At 40.3% G+C, this 20,656-nt stretch overlaps 1 protein-coding gene across 1 annotated transcript in view; it reads right to left on the reverse strand.

Moving 5' to 3' along the window:
• Positions 1–20,656, reverse strand: part of MAGI2 (membrane associated guanylate kinase, WW and PDZ domain containing 2) — a 902,006-nt gene that overhangs the window by 301,561 nt on the left and 579,789 nt on the right. Inside the window, exons 4-5 of the mRNA XM_058657499.1 lie at positions 19,252–19,467; positions 1,052–1,262 (exon numbers count right to left, since the gene is read on the reverse strand). Coding sequence (XP_058513482.1) covers positions 1,052–1,262; positions 19,252–19,467 — 427 coding nt within the window. The remainder of the gene's footprint in view (positions 1–1,051; positions 1,263–19,251; positions 19,468–20,656) is intronic.

A 20,656-nucleotide genomic window follows, 5' to 3' on the forward strand; every position in this document is an offset into this window, starting at 1 on the left:
CCAACCTCATGTGAGAATTAAATATTGGTATGTGGTAACATTTCAATTTCACAACTGACTTCTACCTATGGAGATCTAAGTCATAACTCACTTTAGGTTTGGAAAAAGAATCCAGTTTTAATATTTTGTCTTGAATAATCAGAGTTTATGTATTTTTAACTGCTGTCAACACTGCGAATTTCAATTTCTGTATTTTTTTTGTCTTAGGGCTTGTACCGCTCTGGGAGAGTAAGAGCTGCTCATGTACCACATTCTGAATATTTATTCTTTCCAATGATATTTTGTTTGTCTTCTGCACATTAATGATTTCTTTTCAGGGTAAGATCTTTAATTTGAGAGCCCATTTGAGAAACACTGATCCACTTCTAGAAGTAAAGAAAAAGAAAGCTTTGCTGTTGACAAAGCAAATGAGAAATCTATATGTGTAACAAAGTCCAAAAAAGAAAAAAAAATACTGGATTGTGTATCATCAGAGAGATCAGGATTAGTTTTTCAGGTTCCTTGGAAAATCATAACAAAGCCCATGTGCAAATACAGTGCAATATAACAGGTAAAATAGAAAGAATGATAGAAAACAGGTGCATCTTGCTAATACCTGAACTTAGGGTCAAACGCTTAAAATGTTCTCTTTTGTGGCCAGTAACTGTTTGGCTTTAGATTTTTGCATCCCATAAAACTGAACACAATGGAAGGCATTTCCAGCGACGGAACACTAGGGAAAACCTCATTTGATCCTTGAGAGAGCTGAATAAGCACCTTTTCAAGAGATCTAGATCGTTTCTGATTCAATGATCACAGCACATTTGCCTTCTGAGTCACAGTCATAATAGACGTAGCAGAGAAACCGTGGAATTCCTTTTTGATTTACAGTTGTAATCTAGGATCCAGTACTATGTTGAGACACTAGCCCATTCCTCCCTTACCAGGAAGGAAGCAATTATCTGTGATAATAAAATCCCACGTTTGCTTTTGGTCATGTCTTCTCTTGCTGTATTGCTTCTATCCTATACTGATCTTCATGGCATGGTTAAAAAAAATAGATGAGACTTACTCAATGAAGTAGACTTCACCCTTCTCGGTGTAGGCCATTTCCCAGTTATCAGGCAATGGGTCTAATTCTTCACTTTCTTCAGGCTTGGCTGGCTTGGCATCCTCCATTTGTTCCCTCAGCTCCTCGGGCTGACTGTACCCGGGTGCAGGGTAAGGCTGGGAGGGGGTCTCCCCTGAGGCACCTGCACTCTTGTCTTCTTGGTCATTGGATTCTGCAAGAGAACAGAAGCACATGGTTAGTCATTCCAACCAAAACTACTGGGCAATGAGTGTGAGGTACACCACACCACGGAATACAGGAAAGATGTGAGACAAGAATGACTGCAAGTAGCTTGAAAAATGATCACTAGGCTCATTTGAATTCTCATTTTTAATTTTTTAAACACATTTATTTATTTGAAGGTCAAAGTTACAGAGAGTCTGGTTCATCGTCCAATTGGCCACAATACCCAGGCCTCAGCCAGGTCAAAGCCTGCTGGGCTCTGCCCAGAAATTCCATTGGGGTCTCCCACATGAGTGCCAGGAGCTCAAGCACTTGGAGCATCTTCTAATACCTTTTAGTTACATTATCCATGGCCGGATTGGAAGTGGAACAGCTGAGACTCTAATCATCACCCATATGAGATGCCACCATTACAGGCAATGGCTTATCTCACTGTGCCACAAGGCTGCCCCCTCAACCAGAGGCTTAAGAAAAAGGACCATTCTCTCACACAAGTTGTGTAGCCAAAATAAAAGCCTCTAAAGATGTTAATGACCTAATACTGGAAACATGGGAATGTCGTGTTGCACAGAGAAAGATTTGCAAATGTATTAAGAAGGACCTTGAGTTGGCTGTGGGATGCTCTGTGATTATCCACTTGTGTTCAGTGTAGTTATAATCTTCCTTGAAGGCAGAAAAGTAGAAAAGAAGAACAATATGGTACGTGCTTTCTAAAGAAAGACCAAGCAGATGTAATGTTGTTTGTTCTGAGGAAATAAAAAAATGCAATTACAAGCCAAGAAAAGTTGAACTATAAGACAACTAGAAAGTGAGAAGGCAAGGACACCTGATGTCCTAGACTCTAGAAAGGGATGCTGTGTTAACATCTTGCATTTTGTTCATATCAGGCATAAGAGACAAGACTGTAGGATAACACATTTGCCTTGTTCTGAGCCACTAAATTTGGGGCTATTTCTTACAACAGCAACAGAAAACTAATACAACACAATAAAACCTAACAGATACATAATGCAAGAGAAATGAGAACAGGTTTGGTGCACAGACCCAGGAGTCCCAACACACAAATAGTAGTTCTGGAATGAAAAGAAGAAACAGAAGGGCAAGAAGTAAAGAATATACATGAAAATTTACCTAAGGTAGAAGCACCTGATTTCATATTGATGTCATTCTCTAACCTAAGGTTAGATGAATGAAGCAAACGCACAGATCCCTAGATACATATGGCCATAGTTTCCAAGACACAATGTTAAAAGAGCAACATTGCCAGCTTCTCCAGAGAAGAAAAATGGTTTCTTAGAAAGAACACAGAAACAGAAGATCACCACGTCTTTCATTGCTAGTACGCTAAACTCAAACATGCTAAGGCAATAACTCTTAACTTGGTCAAGATCACACCCACTTAGCCAAAGAAAGCTACTTCAATGCACACTTTGCATGCCTCTTACATCAGGACAACATTTGAAGAGTTATCCTAAGCATACATCATGAATGATCTGGGCAAGAAAAAGAGACAATAAATGTTGCCTAATAGAGGGAATGTAAACAAATGATTACCGTGCTTCCAAAAATCTGTGATATGTTTTAAAGACAGATTCTTGAAATGTGTGTGTGTGTGTGTGTGTGTGTGTGTGTGTGACAACGTGTAATGAAGCCAGAACCTCAAGCTATTGCCTTCAGATGGCCAATACTCTAAAAACATTTTTAAGTACTCCTTAGGAGGCCCACCAGAGAGACTGATTCAGTGAGAACATTTTCAAGGCTACCTTTTCATGACATGGGCAGATATTTTGCTTAAGATGTGTCCTTAATTGTAAAGTGGGGATATTTTTAAACTCTCCTCTATTGTGTATCTTCTTTGAGCTATTCAGGATTTTTTTTTCTATTCTAGCATGTTCCAGATGTGTAGTCTTTTTACAATCTCAAGGATAGTGAGTGCTATCTGAAGATGAGGATGAGTTCTTATCATCTCATAGTCAGAGATGAGGCACGTTTCTTTTTCCAATTAATCATCAAATTAGAGATTTTGTTCAGAGGGAAATATGATGGGAAGATATATACACACAGTAAAGCAAACCCTTGTAAGGCATGCTTGTGATTTTGCTATGTGTCCTGAGGACGATGGGAAGGTGTTAGCAAATCTTACTCATAAAGATGACAAAAACAGATGTTCATTTTCCACAAAGAACCTCTTGGTTATTTTTTTGGGTTTGAGGGTAATAATAGCAGATCTCTGCAACCAATGAGAAGTCATTTTTTATTCCTGATAGCAGATGGTGGTATGGGATTGGAAAGACAGAGACTGAGGGTAGATTTTGTATTATTTAAAGAATAGATAAATAAGGGGGGAAAAGGGGACTTGTGGCAAAGTTAATACATGGTGATGCTAGTGCCTGGGAGAAGAACGGTGGAGGTGACGTGCAGGATTCTGGAGTGAGCAGAAACCCGCCTAGTCATGGCTACATGGAGGCAGAGAGCCACACTAAAGTGACATTGGTTTCACCTTTGAGAGATCCTGGCTTGTGAGCATCCATTTAAAAGACCATAGCTCATGCCTGTATTGTACAGTAATTTAAACCAGGAATGAATGAAATTGCCAAAGAAAGTCAGGGAAAGGAATGGAAGCTCGAGTCCTCGAGTCCCCAGAACAGATATCCGAAAGAAAAAGAACTGGCAAAAGGAGACACCGGGGAAGAGAAGCTAATGGCAAAGGCAATAGGAGGCAATGGCAACACCAGTAGATCTTCTTCATGTCACAAACAATGGAGCAAGGACACACACCCCAGCCACTCTAGTTCCTCAGCTACTGCTGCAGCTCCCAGCCTGTCAACAGAGCCCAGCACCCCAGGGACTTCTCGACTTACATTTCTAGGAGCAGCATCAATAAATTCTATAAATGTTTCTTGAGAGCCTGCTCAATGCCAAGAACTACATCAGAAAGCATACAATGAAGATTGTAATCCAAATAGTAGGTAATAGCTTGCTAAGGTGGCCATCAGGAAGTTGTGGAAAGAATATGGCTTAAACATAAATGCACACTGTGTGGAAGCAAGACATTCTCCACCCAACAAGCAGGGCCAAGGAAGGATCTGTTTAAACCTTCTCGTCTGGTTCTGTTAGCAGCTCCAAGGCTGCAGCAACGTAACCCCAGGTTAGACATGCTGTTCTGTGTGTGTGCATGTCTGTGCTTTAACACCCTCTTACAAGCACATCAGTTTTATCAGGGCCTGCCCTATTTTAGTGTCACCTCATCTTAGCTAATTTACAGGGACGTTGGGGCTGATGTGTTGAAATGCATTAACTTGCATCTTAGAATACTTACATTCAATATGGGAAGGCCTTGCTCAAATCCTAGCTGCTATGCTACTGATCCAGCTTCCTGTTAATGTGGCTGGGGAGACAGCACGTGATGGCTAGTGTTGAATCCCTGCCATCCCTATAAGAAACCTCAGTGGAGTTCCTGGCTCCCAACTGCAGCCAGGTCAGGCCTTGGCTGTTGAAATACTTGGGGAGTGATTCAGTAAGTGGAAAATTATTTCTCTCTCTCTCTCTCTCTCTCTCTCTGTCCCTCTGATAAATAACCTTTCAAAAATGTTTTAACAGTAATACCATTTCTAAATAAAGTCATATTCTAAACTGCTAAAAGTTTGGATGCCAACAGAGGAATTTGGTAGGTAGGGGCAGCAGAATTTAACTCACGAAATGGCTTATGAGATGAATTTATCTTATAAATAATTGGGTCGGTATTTACTCTGTCTTCAATTGCAAGTGACCATTTCATGAAGCTACATGCCACGTGGCATCTGCTTCCTTGGTCTGTAAGGAAAAGGGAAGTCAACTTGGCTACATTTTGGCTAATCTGAGGTTGTTTTTCTGATGAATGTATCTTCAATTTTGAAAGTACCAGGTATGCAGGGGACTGTGTTAGTAACTAGGAAACAGCACACAACGGACAGGAATGACTTCAGACCTAAGGGGAGCAAAGGAGCGGCATATCAAATGTCATATCAAATGTCAAGTAAGGTGCCTGCGCCAATCATTCCTGCCAGGACTCCTAGCCCCCCGGAGCTCGAATCGGCAACACAGACTTGCAAACATGTCGTCACACACATCAAATATGTGTCAGATTTGTGGCTTGAGCATGCTAGGACTATTCAAACTCCAAGCAGGAAGCATCCAGATAGCCAGCATACATTTATTTTTGGAGAAGTGTGAAACAATTTTTCTAACGAGGAGGGAACCATGTAAAATGATCTGTTTGGAGCTTCAAGATAACATGTCTCAGTACTGTTTTATTGTTAAACCTAAACATGTTCTTTTCTGGTTGTAGGTAAAACGTAACTTAAGATGCTATGTAACTCCAACTTGGCATTTTTCTGAGCATTCCACATTGTATTTCTATTTCGCTAAGACATCTTGCAAACTAAAACAAATATTTAATTTTTTATTTACGATCACAAACGAAACTTTGAATAACTCAACCAAGAAGGGATGCATCTTATTAAAGAATGGAAATAACAAAAATCTTCCCTGAAAATAGGCCTGATAATGTTCCTAGAAATGCTATAGAATGGGGCATAAAACAGACATTTATAATACATGAGTATGCTATTGTAAATAACAGCCCGGAAAAAAATATTTTTACCTATACTTCTACTGTTGTGAAAAACTTAGGAAATGTGTTTTGTTTCAGCTTTCCCGTCCTAAGGATTATAGTTGGAATCAGGAAACATGGTTTCTTTCTTCTCATAAGAAGTCTCAGGAAAGGCTTAAAAAGTAGTACAAGGACCAAAGGTCATTTAATTGGGAGAGAGTAAAAATGTAAGTGGTTTTGCTTTCAGATCAGTCCTAATAAATTTCAGAGCTCTGATCTATTCTGAAGTTTTGTTATTACAAAAATATGCGGAGTGGCAATTTCATTTGCTTCCATGTTTATTGTACTTCCAGAGGCTAATACATTGCCTTTCAGAAGCAGGGCCAAGCCTAAATCAGAATGCCATAGCTTGGAATGTCCTTTCTCTATTTTATTAAAGAATAACCAGAAATCAAGAAAACATGTTTTTAAGAATTCCTGTTTTACACCTTGTCATATTTTTGCTTGACATAGCCCATGTATGTAGTTAAAGTCAATTTCTCTGGAAAGTTACACAGGAAATTGCTTATTTTATTTCTATGAACTGCCATAAAATTCGAATTTTCAAAACTTATACTGTGAGAGTTTTGCCAATTTATATTTCCAATAGCTATTTTAATAAATTCATTCATTTTTTTCTCTCCATGTTGTTGCTCTTGAAATAAACATGGAAGAACATTTAAGCTGCGAGTGAAAGGGATTATCAAGGAAGGAAAATAGGAATAATTAGAGACGCAACATGATTTTACTTTTCTGTTAGCAAGTCTTAGCAACAAACACTCCCCACAGGAAAGAGTAGCAGAACGCATTCGCCAAGGCGGTGTCAGAGGGCTTGGGTCTGAATCTGTCTTACGCAGTGTGAAATTGAGCAAGTTATTTAATCCCTCTGTGTATGCCTCAATTTCCTTAATTGTCCAGTGGGGAAAACAATATTACCTACTTACAAGAATTAGATGTAACAAGCACGTAATGGGCTTAGAACAGTAAACTAAGAGAACAGAGTAGATGTTCAGTAAATTATCGTTATTATCATCGAGTTCTACTCAGAATATCCAGCAAGCTGGGGAGCTACATGAGTCAAGCAATCCTGATGATTTCTGCCTGCAGAAACAAGAAGGGTGGCCATTTTACTCTGTCTTGTGAAGGGTATTAGGCGTGTTCAAAAACCACAGAAGGGTAAACACTTCTTTTAAAAAGGTGTGTGCAGTAAGTGGGGATGGTTTCTTCCTCAATGGATATGTGCAAGCAGGTAAACCAGCTTAAAGGATAAAAGCAATCCTCAGAAGCCATTTTTTTTCTTAAGCTTTATGTTTCGCGTTTCCTTTCCTGAACCCCGAGCACTGCTACTGAGCATGGCACCACATTGGCATCCCTGAGGGTATGGATTTAAAGTACTATGTGTGGCACAGCACCCTACGGATATCTTATCCCAAGGCTCAGTCTGTTCCCATACCTCTGTACCAGCCTTGACTTCCAAGTCGGCCTATAGTGTGCAGTCAGTTGATTTCCACTCCCTCTGGTTCCCACTCCTTCGTGGCTATGGTGGCGTATGGGGTCAGTCCTGGGAATTTTCCCTGCTTTCTCATCAACTCAAAAATCCATATAAATAGGTACTCATTATATGTGTCCTTAGTATATTACAGTATGAGGACTGTGATTGCCTCATTGATAAAAGCCAAAATTCTTAGACTTGTACCCTTGTAACTGATTTTTGTCATTTTATGCCTAATACGACTTATTTATAAGATCAAACAATTCTTTCCAATCATGGTCATATGATGGATTATATTCTACAGCAAAATGCGGAAACCATGCTGTGTTCTTAGAGGAAGTAAAGTAGTTAGACACTTGGTGCATTAAAGAACTTAGAATGGTAGATTATTGCTCAAAAAAACACTCTAATCCTTCCATCCCTCCTTTTATATTTTTACTTTTCTTTAACCTATTAAAATGAGAAGAGGAATTACAACATGGATGTTAAAACATTTTCACAAGCGCATCCTCACAAAAGTTCTTTTTTTTATTGTAGTAAAACATGCTCATGGTACAAAATCTGAAAGTGCCTGAGTTCCTCCCTCCATTTCTTTCTGGTTTCCTGTTAATGCACACAGGAAGCAGTCAATGAAGGCCCAATCCCTTGGGTTCCTGTCAGCTACAAGGACAACCCAGTTGGAGTCTCTTGTCTTTTCCTCTTTTTTTTTTTTTGATTGGATAGACAGATTTATATGGAGAAGGAGAGAGAGAGAAAGATCATCCTTTCACTGGTTCACTGCACAAATAGTTGCAATTGCCGGTGCTGAGCTGATCTAAAACCAGAAGCCAGGAGCTTCTTCCAGGTCTCCCACATGGGTGCAGGGTCCCAAGGCTTTGGGCCATCCTCGACTGCCACAGGCAGGGAACTGAATGGGAAGTGGGGCAGCCGGGACATGAACCGGTGGCCACATGGGATGTCAGTGTATGCAATGTGAGGATTTCAGCCACTAGGCTACTGTGCGCTGTCTGTACCTCACTCTTTTTTAGCAGCTTCAGCTGGGTTCAGGCCCAGCTATTGTGAATGAACCAGCCAAAGCACTGTAATCCTCTCTCTTCTCTGCCTTTCAGATAAATAAACGTAAATAAATAAATTTTGGAAAATAAATCAAACTTTGAAAATACTAAAGTACAGTAAGATGATGGACTCTCTGACAATGCCCATGCCTATATGGTCAGGGAACACTTCAATAACAGCATGATGGATTTATGACTGTTCATGAAGGACATTTATTGTAAAAGTAGAAGGGATAGTAATGGGGTGGGGGTGGGGAGAATCTTTGGGAAGGGCACGGGCAACTCCAGAGCCTATGGAACTATATAAAAAAAAAAAATTGAAATATTTTTAAATGTTAAAAAAAAAAAAACACTGAAGTGCAAAAGGAAGCATTGAGCAAGTCAGTTTCTCTTCTGCTCCATTCTGGTAATCCAGTTAGTGAAGATGATCATTTGTTCGGTCCTTCGGAGAGTCTTCAGCACACAGAGATAACTGATATTCAGTTGCTACTATTTGACGTATTAGTGTTCTCGAAGTGGCTGTCAGAGCTAAAACATTTCATGCAATCAATTCTTATCATCTAAGACGTGAGAACTGGGGATGGGTGTTAAGACCTGCAGTTAAGACTGCCGCTTCAGATACTGCTATCCTGTGGGGCAGTGCCCAAGCCAGCCACGCGGCACCTGCTCTCCACTCCAGCTCCCTGCCAGCGTAGACCCTGTGAGGTGAGGTGACAGTGATGTCTCACAGGGTTGGGATCGTGTCACTCCCACAGGAAGCCTGGATTGATTTCCCTGCTCCTGGCTCTGGCCCTGGCTCAGCCCCGCCTATTTTGGGAGTAACCCAGTTGAAAGCAGCTCACCATCTTTCTGCCGTTTCTCTGCCCTGGGTCTCTCAAATGAACATATGACCATTATTTTAAAAATATGAAAATGAGGAAGACTGAGAAATATATCTATCTATACATACATACATATATATATTTGAAAGATTAACAAATATGTCTCTAATATTTGAAGCTAAAAAAGAAACTTTAGAACAAAATATTAGAAGTAGGGGATATGAATATTAGGTAACTATTTTGATTCTTAGATGAGCTATATCTGTTGAGGAAGTAGAAACCCCAATCTTGTGCAGAAATTATTTTTATTTACAATACTTACAAGCAAATTATTATTGCATCTATTTAGAGGGTTACCCAAGGAAATAAGAGTTAATAAGAAAGCATGCTGAATGCATCAAAATTACTTTTATCTGTGTGTAAAACCAACATTATATTCAAACTGTTTGCAGAACTAAGAGAAAATACAGAAAATGATAAAAGTGGAAAACTTAATATCTGTGAGTCAAATGTCGAAGGAAAAGCATTTTTTGAGATATGAAAAAAATAAATAGGAAAGAATTACTATTACGAATTGTAGAGGAAATTATTTTCTATCAATAAAGAAGAAAAATGCCTGTCTTCATAGTTTCTTCCTTCCATAATCCTCAATTTTTACCACTTTAATGAAATGTTAAATATAATAAGGCAATAAAATTAATCCTACCAGGCCCGGCACAGTGTCCTAGCAGCTAAAGTCCTCGCCTTGAACGCCCCAGGATCCCATATGGGCGCTGGTTCTAATCCCGGCTGCTCCACTTCCCATCCAGCTCCCTGCTTGTGGCCTGGGAAAGCAGTGGAGGACGGCCCATGTCCTTGGGACACTGCACCCACATGGGAGACCTGGAAGAAGTTCCTGGCTCCTGGCTCCGGATCGGCACAGCACTGGCCGTTGTGGTCACTTAGGGAGTGACAGCGGACAGAAGATCTTCTCTGTCTCTCCTCCTCTCTGTATATCTGACTTTGCAATAAATATAAATAAATCTTTTTAAAAAAATTAATCCTACCCTCCTAAAGTTGTATATGTTGTGTGATTTCCACAATATACTGAGTTCTAAGAGTATTTTTTGGTATGAAAACAGGTTTCCAGATCTCCCAACAAACTTTAGGTTGAGAGAAACTAATAGAAAGATTTATACTGTTCCAAGATGATTCTGAAGAAAAAAGAAAAAAAAAAGGAGAATGGCTCTCTAGGAAACATCATCTTACCTTCTGATGTTTGAGGAACTTTAAAGAAATACAAAGGAAAGAAAAGAAGACTTGTTGAATTTTTATTTTGATCTAATTCAACTTCAGTTCTTTGGGGCCACATTGGAGTCAAGGTATTGTTGGATGGGAGTAAGGAGCCAATTAGGATGTCGGAGTTTCGGCTCCAGCAATGGAGCCTCAGAAAGGCCACGGGGCGGAAAGGGACTTTGCCTAGGGACCCTCCCTCTTCAGACAGAAGGGTCAGCTCCTGCCAGAAATAACTACAACCATCCTTTCCAGCAAACTAGCTGGGATTTCAAGGGAAGCTACAATGCTTTCTGTGAGGCGCGTTATGAGGCAGAAAACACAGAGGATCAACTCACACCTACAGAGAGCACGATTATGATCATAACAAAGCTCGGATTAAAAATGCCTAGAGGATCTCAAAAAATTTAGGCATTAAAAAATTATTTACTATGTGATCCATGAGTCAGTGAAGAATTTAGAGAAAAGAAGCTATTTGGAAGAAATGAAAATTTAAAAAAATCATCAAAACCCATGGGTTGCAGCAAAAACACTATGGAAAGAGTTATAGATTTTAATAGAGGCTATCATATCCAGTTGTGAAAATACATTGCAATATGTATCTTTACGTCCAAGTGAACGATGGATTCCCAATAAAACTACTGGATGTGTCTTGATAATAGGATGCTGGGCTATCTGTCATTGTCTGTACCAGAGATGTCAGGACACACTTAAATAGCAGAATGATGAACTTACGACTGCTTATGAAGGACTATACTATTTTAATAATAAGGGGATAATCAGTCGAGGGGAGAGAACTTGGGGAGGCGGTAGGGAAATCCCAGACCTATAGAATTATATCTTAAAATTAAAAAAAAAAAATCAAAATTCTTAAATGTCAAAAAATTATTTACCTATTTGAGAGTCGGAGAGAGAAATGGAAAAACAGGGAGCATTTTTTAAAGAGTGTATTTGAGAGTGCCCACGGCAGCCAGGGTTGGGTCAAGCTGAGGCCAGGACCAGAATCACGCAGGTCAGCACCTGCAGCACACTCCCTGTCTGCATGAAGATGAAGCTTGACGTATAGGGAAGAGACTCAAGGGTTGAACCCAAACACACTGATACGGGATGCAGGCGCCCTCACGGGCATCTTAAACTCGAGCTCAAATGCCCAGTCCCACTCCTAAGCATCCTAATGAGTCCACAGGCTTTCTGTAAGCCTGTTGAAACATGAAGTGTGACCCTGCATGTTCCCAGAAGTATGAAGCTCTCTCACGCCAACAGTTGTAGAAAACCCCTCCCCAGAGAACTGGGAAATCACAGGGCGTGTGTGCGGGCTCCCAGAAACGCTGAATCAGTTGGAGGGTGAGAGGAGTTCGCATAAATGCAGTGCTTCCTGCGCAAAGATGAATCTAGAAGGAGTTTAGAATGACACTTTGCCACCACTCCCACGCTTACCCCCAGTGACTACTTTCTAGCCACAATGTCTGTGTTCGCTTTGCTCCTTGATATTTACACCTAGGTACTGCGAGTACTTCCAAAGAAAGAGGGAATTATCCTCCCTTAAAAATGCAACCTCTAATTTTCAATGGTTTCTTTAAAACTGTAATCCCAGATATCTTGCCATAAAACTCAGTATTGTGTTTGGGAACAAGGTCATACAATTAAGCTTCCTAAGCGGGGGGGGGAGGGGGCGCTGGGGGAAGGCGGAGATGTGGGAGAGATGTAGAAATCGTAGACTCTGTGAACTGCTAGAAGCAGGCAGGGGTTACGCGTTGCGATAGATTTAGAGTGGGGGCATTATTTGCCGGAAAACAGCGAGATTCACGATGGAGGGCATAATTCTTGGGGCAGTGACAGGGTCCTATTCACAGGCGCAGGAGTGATGGTGCATGCGCAGTCAGCGTGCCAAGCAGCAGCACAGGACCTGGATGCGGGTCCCTCATGGTGAACTGAGATCATTGCCGAGGACACTCGGTGACCGCATAAGGGACACTCTGTTTGCTCTCTGGGAGCCGCAGTTCAGTTGCACTAATTGTCGGCCTGGGGTGTTGGAGAAGGCAGCTCTGTGTTCACATACTGTATTCCCTTTGTTGGCGGAAGGTAGCTCTCACGGGCTCCGTTCCTCCTGGCATTGTGTGTGGCTGCAGGAACGGAGAGATTTAACTGCTTCTAAACTACATGTGCATTTCTAATTCTTTGCACTAGGCTTATTCATGGCTAGTGAGAGGAAGCCACAAGATAATAGTGAATTACTGCCGGAAAAGTTCAGCAGATAACTCATGCGACAAAAGAGATCCAGGAAGACTGAATCCAAGACTTTGCTTTCTGAAGAAAAGCGGACTCTGTTTAAAAATAATAAATTGTATCTACACATTTATTATCGATCGATTTTTTTCCCCATGATCAATGGTAGGGAGCTTTGATGGGATTTGACATCTCATAATGTTCTAATTTAGGAAATTGTATGTCATTCACATAGTCCTTTTCAACTTTATATTGTGGGAATACTCAAGTATCCCAGGAAATGTCAAAAATTTCATTAAATTTTGAATGAAAGACATAAAAATTGAAACGTAGAACTGGTGTGAACAGACTGGCGAAAATTTGAGTGTTGGGTGTGGATGGGAGAAGGGTCCATGCAGGGATGAAGCACGAAGCTGAGCTCACAGGGATGCTCTATTGTAAGAGGACCCTACGGATTTTCTCAAGGAACTTTAAGTAGTGGAGGCAGAAGTTCACTCATGTTTCGAGAAAAATGGCTGTAGGACCAAGGTCTGTCTCCAGAGTCTTTTCCTGGGTGAGGGATCAGAACCTAAAGATCGGTTGGGGGGTCTGTGATCCAGGTGCCACCTGATGAGTTCTGGGCACTGTAGTGAAAAGATGACATAATTAAAAGGCCCAGGCATCTTTCACACCAAATAACAAACATCCAGCCCTAGGGGGTGAGAAGCATCAAAGAGAATTCTGAGTTATGGGAGTGAAAAGATGAATTAGTCAAAGAGGTATAAGATTTTTGTCGCTCTGCTTGTTTGTGGGAAAAAATGATTTAAGTGAACTGAGTGGCAATTAAGTTACACCAGAAACACTGAGGTGGGCAGTGGATAGAAATATAGCTCTAAAACACAGGTGGGCAGAGAGCGTTGCAGGTACCAGCTGTGATCAGAGAAATGCCAGATAAAGATGCCTAGAAATTGGGAGGGTAATATCAGCCAAAGTTCCAACGCAGTCTGGATTTTAAACAATCATCAAGATGGAAATGATGAGACAAGGTAAGGATATATCATTCTCACAAGCATGAGACTTGGTATGACTGCCATGAACACAGCGAGGGGCCGAACGTAACCACATCCAATGCAGATCCAATACCCCAAGCTGTAGGAGCATGACTGAGCTTGTGGAGAGAGGAATTCAATCTCCTCATTTTAGAGAAAGATGCTGGTGGCAGGATGAGATGAGAGAGTACTGGGTCCACATCTGTGCTCACTGTTAAATGAGCTCTTTCCTCAGTTAAAAGTAACACACGCAGCTTCAATACCCCATTCACAAAACACATCCATGTGTACTGTGAAATCAGAAATTACACATGAGTTAAGCTCCTGGATCAGCACCTGCATCCGTTACAGGAGCCTTGCTATTCTTCTGAGTCCTGTTTTTATTTCTAAAAATGTTTATTATTGACAAGAACAGAATTATATTCCTAAGGGTAGAATTCTATTGATGTTCATCACCAGGGATATTATGGCAGACAGTGAGATGGTCCTCACTGGTTTGAGACTGAAAATTCCTTATAAGAGCCTACTGGCTAGGAACCCAACTCATGTGTACGGTGTAATTATAAGCGGGGGGAGGGAACTTTCTAGAAAAGTTTACACAAAAGTCTTCCATGAGCTTTCATTGATAAAGATTACGCAAATTGATAAAGAGCTTACAAATTTGAAAACTATCATTGGCTTTGCATAGAAACACCATGGCAATTGAAAGAGAAAAATACAGCTTCAAGTAGATGTTAGAGCTCACGGGAGGAAAAATAAAAAAAGGTTAATAGAGGTAAAGTGAGCTGTCCTCTATAATCTGTATAAATGCAGAGCAAAATTTTATTTTGAGACAATATATTAGGGGCCAAGGACTGTATGTTTCATGTTTACATATATACACAATATAATTTTTTTTAAAAAAGCTTGCAAGTTGTTTTTTTAACCCTTCAGAAGGAAATAGGTTTACTTTTACATGATTTTCAGAAATAAAAGTAAGAGGGGGTTTTTGGTAGTCAGAGATTTAGGTAACTCAGTCAAATGTCTACATGCTGTTAAGAAATATACTTATGTTTGGTTATAAAGGTTTGGGCTATCACAGCTGCTAGGAGTACATGTTCCAGAACGGGGCTTTTTGTTTAATATTCCAGTCACTGAGAAATTTATTTAGCTTTGGTGTATCTTAGATTCCTAGTCTATAAAACTGGACAGTTTATTTAAAGTAATCAACATGTATAATAAAATCAGGCAGTTCCTAGCAAGCATCAACAAGAAGCTATTGATTGCATTATTTATTAACAATATCCTATCGTGTCAGTATTTTTGGTAATGAAATAAACTTCCCTTCGTCTCCAAATATATTCATTGATCACAATATTTATCTATATCTTTCTAGCAACTCAGTTTGCAAAAGCTAAAATACTGAATCAAGCTACGTGTCCACCAACTGATGACTGGATGATGATAAAAATGTGGTATAGACATGGTGAATGTGCATAGCAAGAAAATAAGGACAAGACAAAGATATTATGCAGGAGGGACAGCTGTTATTAGTTAAGACACCTGCGTCCTACATCGCAGAGAGTGAGTTTGCTACTGGCTGTTACTACTGACTCCGGCCTCCTGCCAGTGGAGATTCTGGGAGGTATCAGTGGTTCCTCAAGACACTGGATCCCTGCCACCCACAAGGGAGACTTGGCTTGAACTCCCATCTCCTGGCTCCCAGTTTAGATCCAGCCCAATCCTGGCTGTTGTGAAAATTGAGGGAGTAAAGCAGTAGAGAGAAAAAAAAAAAGCTCTCTTTTGCAAATAGTTTTTTTTTTTTTTTTTTACGTTTCTGTAATGGAAATAAAAATTGATGAAATTCAAAAAGTGAAGTGTTGAGAAAACATATATAAGAGGAAGTTAAAAAATATCCCACCTTTCTATTGGATAAGTAAAGAGGGAAAAAATACTTTTAAAGATGATGGCTGTCAAAAGATTTTTAATAAGAGATGATTAACCAATTTCCTGTTGGAGGTTGTTCCCCATCTTGGAACATGAGGTAAACACCTGTCTGATTGTCTTTCATCTCCACAACAGAAGAGAAGAAAATAGTAGACAGCCACTTGTCCAGGGAGAGCATTGTTGACTGCTAGATAACCTAGAGTTTGTCTCTGGCAAGTGTCACTGGACAGTCAGATGGCAAAGAGACAGGAGGAAAAGTCCAACCTGATCCATTCTCCTTGGCACCCAAGAATCCTTCCTAACAGGAAAGCACCTTGTTCTCACGTTGAAAATGTGAACAGGACAGAATAATACTCTTTAGATTCACAATGTACTGCCTCCTCCTGCCTCAGTCCCTTACCCATTCAATACCCTTCCAGTTTCAGAATCTGTGGAGCTAAAGTGCTTCATGTCATTTGGCCCACACAGATTAGAAATGAACTATACGTCAATATCTGACTTTAGCCAGGGCCATCTGCTTTATAACCTTAACCACAAAGTGTTACAGTAGGAAGTTGCATAATTGGTCTCCAATTTCTAAATCTGTTCCTTCTGTGCTTACTGTTTGAACTCAGCTAAGTTGTTTTGCTTCTCTCAAAGGTTGACATGGGGCAGGTGCTGCGATATAGTGGGTAAAGGGGTGACTGTCTGCAATATTGAACATCCCATATGGGCACAAGATAGAGTCCCAGCTTCTCCACTTCCGATCCAGTCCTCAGATAATATGTTTGAGATGTGCTTACTTTAGCAGCGCATAGTACTAATGTGCCTGGGAAATGCATCAGAAGATTGCCAGAGCATTTAGACCACTGCTAAACGTGTTTGAGACCCACAAGTTCCTGATTCCTGACTCCTGGCTTCAGCCCAGTCTAGCTCTGGGCATTTCAACCATCTGGGAAGTCAATCAGTAGATGGAAAATCTCTCTATATTTCTCTGTGTCACCACCTCTCTGTAACCTTGACTTTTAAATACATACATACATACATGCATGCATACATACACACATACATATATACATACATACTTTTAAAGGGAACTTGTTAGAGAAAAAGATCAGGGCCAATGTTATACTCAATAGGCTAATCTTCCCCCTTCAAGCACTTGCATCCCCATATAGGCACTGGGTTTATTCCTGGCTGTTCCACTTTCAATGCAGCTGCCAGCTTACGTTCTGTGAAAGCAGCAGAGGAGGGCCCAAGTTCCTGGGACCCTGTACCCATGTGGGAGATTGGGAAGAAACTTCTGGCTCCTGACTTTCGATGGGTTCAACTCTTAACATTGCAGCCATGCGGGGAGTGAACCAGTGAACGGAAGGTCTTTCCCTCTCTTGTCTGTCCTCTCTGTAAATCTGACTTTTAATAAAAATATTTTTAAAAAAAGATCCACTAGGAAAATTGTTTACTATCCGCTTAGTTACAATTAATTTGCTATAGGGCGCAAAGCAAACAATTTGCACAGACATTTCAGAATCAGAAGAGAAAAGTTATTGAACTGCACACATATTTTGTGATAGGCAAGTTACATTTTAGCATTTATGTATCTAAAAGTCAATGGTATTGAAGGTCAGATACACAGTTTCCTGCAGAGAGGTTAATGGGAGAGCTGGTCCTCCTCTGAGTCATACAGATGACAGCAGTTTAAGGCTTCTGTCCCTGATGAGTACATATAAACTTCTGGCTTCTTTACATCCCATGAAGAACATTTTTGCAGGTATTTTGAAGAAGGTTATTAGAGTAAGCTTATGAAGTTGCTTTCCTTGACATGGAAACAACCCAGATGCCCATTAAAAGAGGAATGGATAAAGAAGTTGCACATCTATTCCATGTAACATTACACAGCCATTAAAAAGAATAATACCCTATCACTTGCAAAAAATGGTCCCCACTAGATAGCAGTATGCTCAGTGAGATAAGCCAATTCCAAAAGGACAGACATATGCTCTCTCTGATATGAGGCAAACTAGAAAGCCAAAGATACCAAGGTGAACAAGCACACACATTTATTCTCATGGATGAACTGTATAATGGAGACTGTATAATGGAGATTTCTGCAGGAGGCGTCTCCACTCCTGAATAAAAGGGGGAGTGCCATTGAAGCAGTTATATATACCGTAACAATATGATACTAGATTTTTTTCTCTTGGTGTACACCTATGATTCCATGATGAATCTAAGTGGCAGAATGTTAAACTTGTCACTGTTACGAAAGGGCTATACTACCATGATAATACGGGGGGAAATGGTGAGAGGCAAAAATGAAGAGGGAGAAAAGAGGAAGGCAGGAGGAGAATCCTTGCACTTAAATAAAAAAGGTGTCATGGAAAACAATATAAGTAATTCTTAAAATGTTTTGTTTGATAAAAAATCATAAAAATGTTGTATCTTCAATTGGGCATAAAATTCAAACACTATGTTGGTATGGAATCAATACAGGAAAAAATAAAAATGTAAACAGTAAGGAAGTAGAGGTCACAGATATCGAGAATAACATGTACAGAGGACCCAAACGCTAAGAGCCTTTAGCTGTGTAATACTCACTCCTATGCCATTATCAAAAAAGAAGCTAGTACAACTGGATTTTATTAACCTCCTCCAAAAGGTCAACAGACTGTCACAGGTATTCTTGTTTGTTTGTTGCATTTGATGACAAACAGTTTTATCAAAACTGTTTTTGGTATTCTTTAGCATTAAATATAAGAAAAAAACGAAATCAATATCTTGCACAAATACGTCTTAATTTTGTGCCTAAGAGTTTCCGTGTGGTCTGACAGATCATAAGGTCCTAACTGTTCTTTTCTTTGTACAAGGGTCAGTGCCTTCAAACCGTACATGTTAAAGTCTGCATTCTTTTCCCACACACATGCCGGGGCTCAGTAGTTTTCCACAATCTGAGAACCTCATCTGGTGATGCTGTTAACTGGTCACACGATACAATCTCTGTACGTGGCATTGCAAATACAACCACGCTTCGATGATTAGATTGTTTCAAATATTAATGAAATAAACCCTCAAAACTTGACACAATACTTAGAACATCTTCTAAGAGTTTTAAACCATTTGCTCTGTGACATTTATAGTGTGTAAATGAGAGCCAAAATTAAGAAAGTTGAATAAATGTGTCCAATTTAGGACAAGGTACATGCAGAAATCATGACCTTCCTCTTTGATATAATAATCACCTGAAGATCATTGGACATATATATATCATATATATATTTAAACACTTATATTCAATATATATTTAATATATATATTTAAACACTTGGGTCCCTGTCAGCCATACAGGGAACCTGGATGAAGTATCAGTCTCCTACCTTCAACCTAGCCCAACTACGGCCATCGTACCCATTTAGGACGTGACCTCTGATGGAAAATGACTTTTTGTTTTCGACTCTTGCTCTCTCTCTTTCTGTGTCACTCTGATTCTCACAAGCAGATAAACATTTCTTCACTCAACCAGTGAGGCTGGAGCAAACGGGGCTGCCTCACCTGGCGTTCCCACGACTCCATTTCCGTTGACCACAGGCCTCTCTTCCTCTTCCTCCTCGGGAGGCTCTATACTTGCTTTCTCCATGTTGCTCACGGATTTATTCCTCTTCCGTTTTCCTTCTGCACTTGGAGTAGCTCCTGGAAGTATCTGGTCTGTTACATTTAACAACAATGGTGCTGGTTCTGCTGGAGGCTTCGGAGTTCCGTAGTAGTTGTCTGTAAAGGAAAGCAAGACATTCTACAGTTAAATCTTCCTCCTATTCTGGCATAATACACAAAAAGAAAATCTATTTCCATTTTTATCCTATTTTATGCATACCTGAAGATATGCATGAATACAGTTTGGTGCTCCTACATCTTATTGATTGTGCTGGGCTTTAATGCTTAGAGACACAAATTTGTCTGACATCTCATCTTTGTGGCAAACCAGAACATAATCTTACCTTTTATTCTGAATTAGCACCTACTGAGTCTTGACATTCTTTGCTCTTGTTGGGATAAAAATGATTGAGTATAATCTTAAAAAAGGACATGATGAGTATCTACAGCTTTTCTATTTTAGACAAGCTCACATAGTTCTGAAAAGACACCGAGCATCGTGCCTTTGAAAACTCTCCATTTTGAGGGGCTGTGCTGTTGCCCTCTGTGGGTGTAGCACACTGCTCAGAGCTGTCTCCACACTTGCCCAGTGAGTGATTCCCAGGGCTGCCGACAGGGGCGCTCTGCTCCAATCACTCTATACACCGTGTGGCTCCATTAAGCTGATCAATGGAATCCTCCGTCCCCCCTGGTCCCTGAGACATCTTTAAAAAGGAGAATCATTCTTGGCTATCTCTGTAATAAGAACTTGGCACTGAAGCAAGGAATGGATGCTTCCAAAGTGAGCAAAGCGCTTGCCTGACAATTTTTTAATTGGTAAAGTATGTGGGTGTTTTTTTTTTTTTTTAACAGATCTTACAAATCTTAGTAACATTAAACCTATAGTATTCTGACAAGTAATTGAGTTTTCAATGCACTTCCCATCCAGCTCCCTGCTTGTGGCCTGGGAAGGCAGTCAAGGGTGGCCCAAAGCTCTGAGGCTTGGCACCTGTGTGGGAAACCTGGAGGAGGCTCCTGACTCCTGGCTTAGAATGAGCTCAGCTCCATTGAGGACTTGACGTTCTTTGCACTTTGGGAGTGCAAAGAACTCCATTGAGGCCACTTGGGGAGTGAATCAAAGGGTGGAAGATCCTTCTGTCTCTTCTCTGAACATCTGCCTTTCCGATTAAAATAAAAGATCTTCAAAAAAAAAAGAAAAAGAAAAGAAAGAAAGTCAACTTCCTGGGTCACGGCTTGCCATGCAGGTTGTGGCTGTTTTTCACATTTTCCTGTTGTAAAAACTATTTCCAAATGTTTCCTACACATG

Source organism: Ochotona princeps, chromosome 32 (genome assembly GCF_030435755.1).
Source record: "Ochotona princeps isolate mOchPri1 chromosome 32, mOchPri1.hap1, whole genome shotgun sequence".
Classification (NCBI taxonomy): domain Eukaryota; kingdom Metazoa; phylum Chordata; class Mammalia; order Lagomorpha; family Ochotonidae; genus Ochotona; species Ochotona princeps.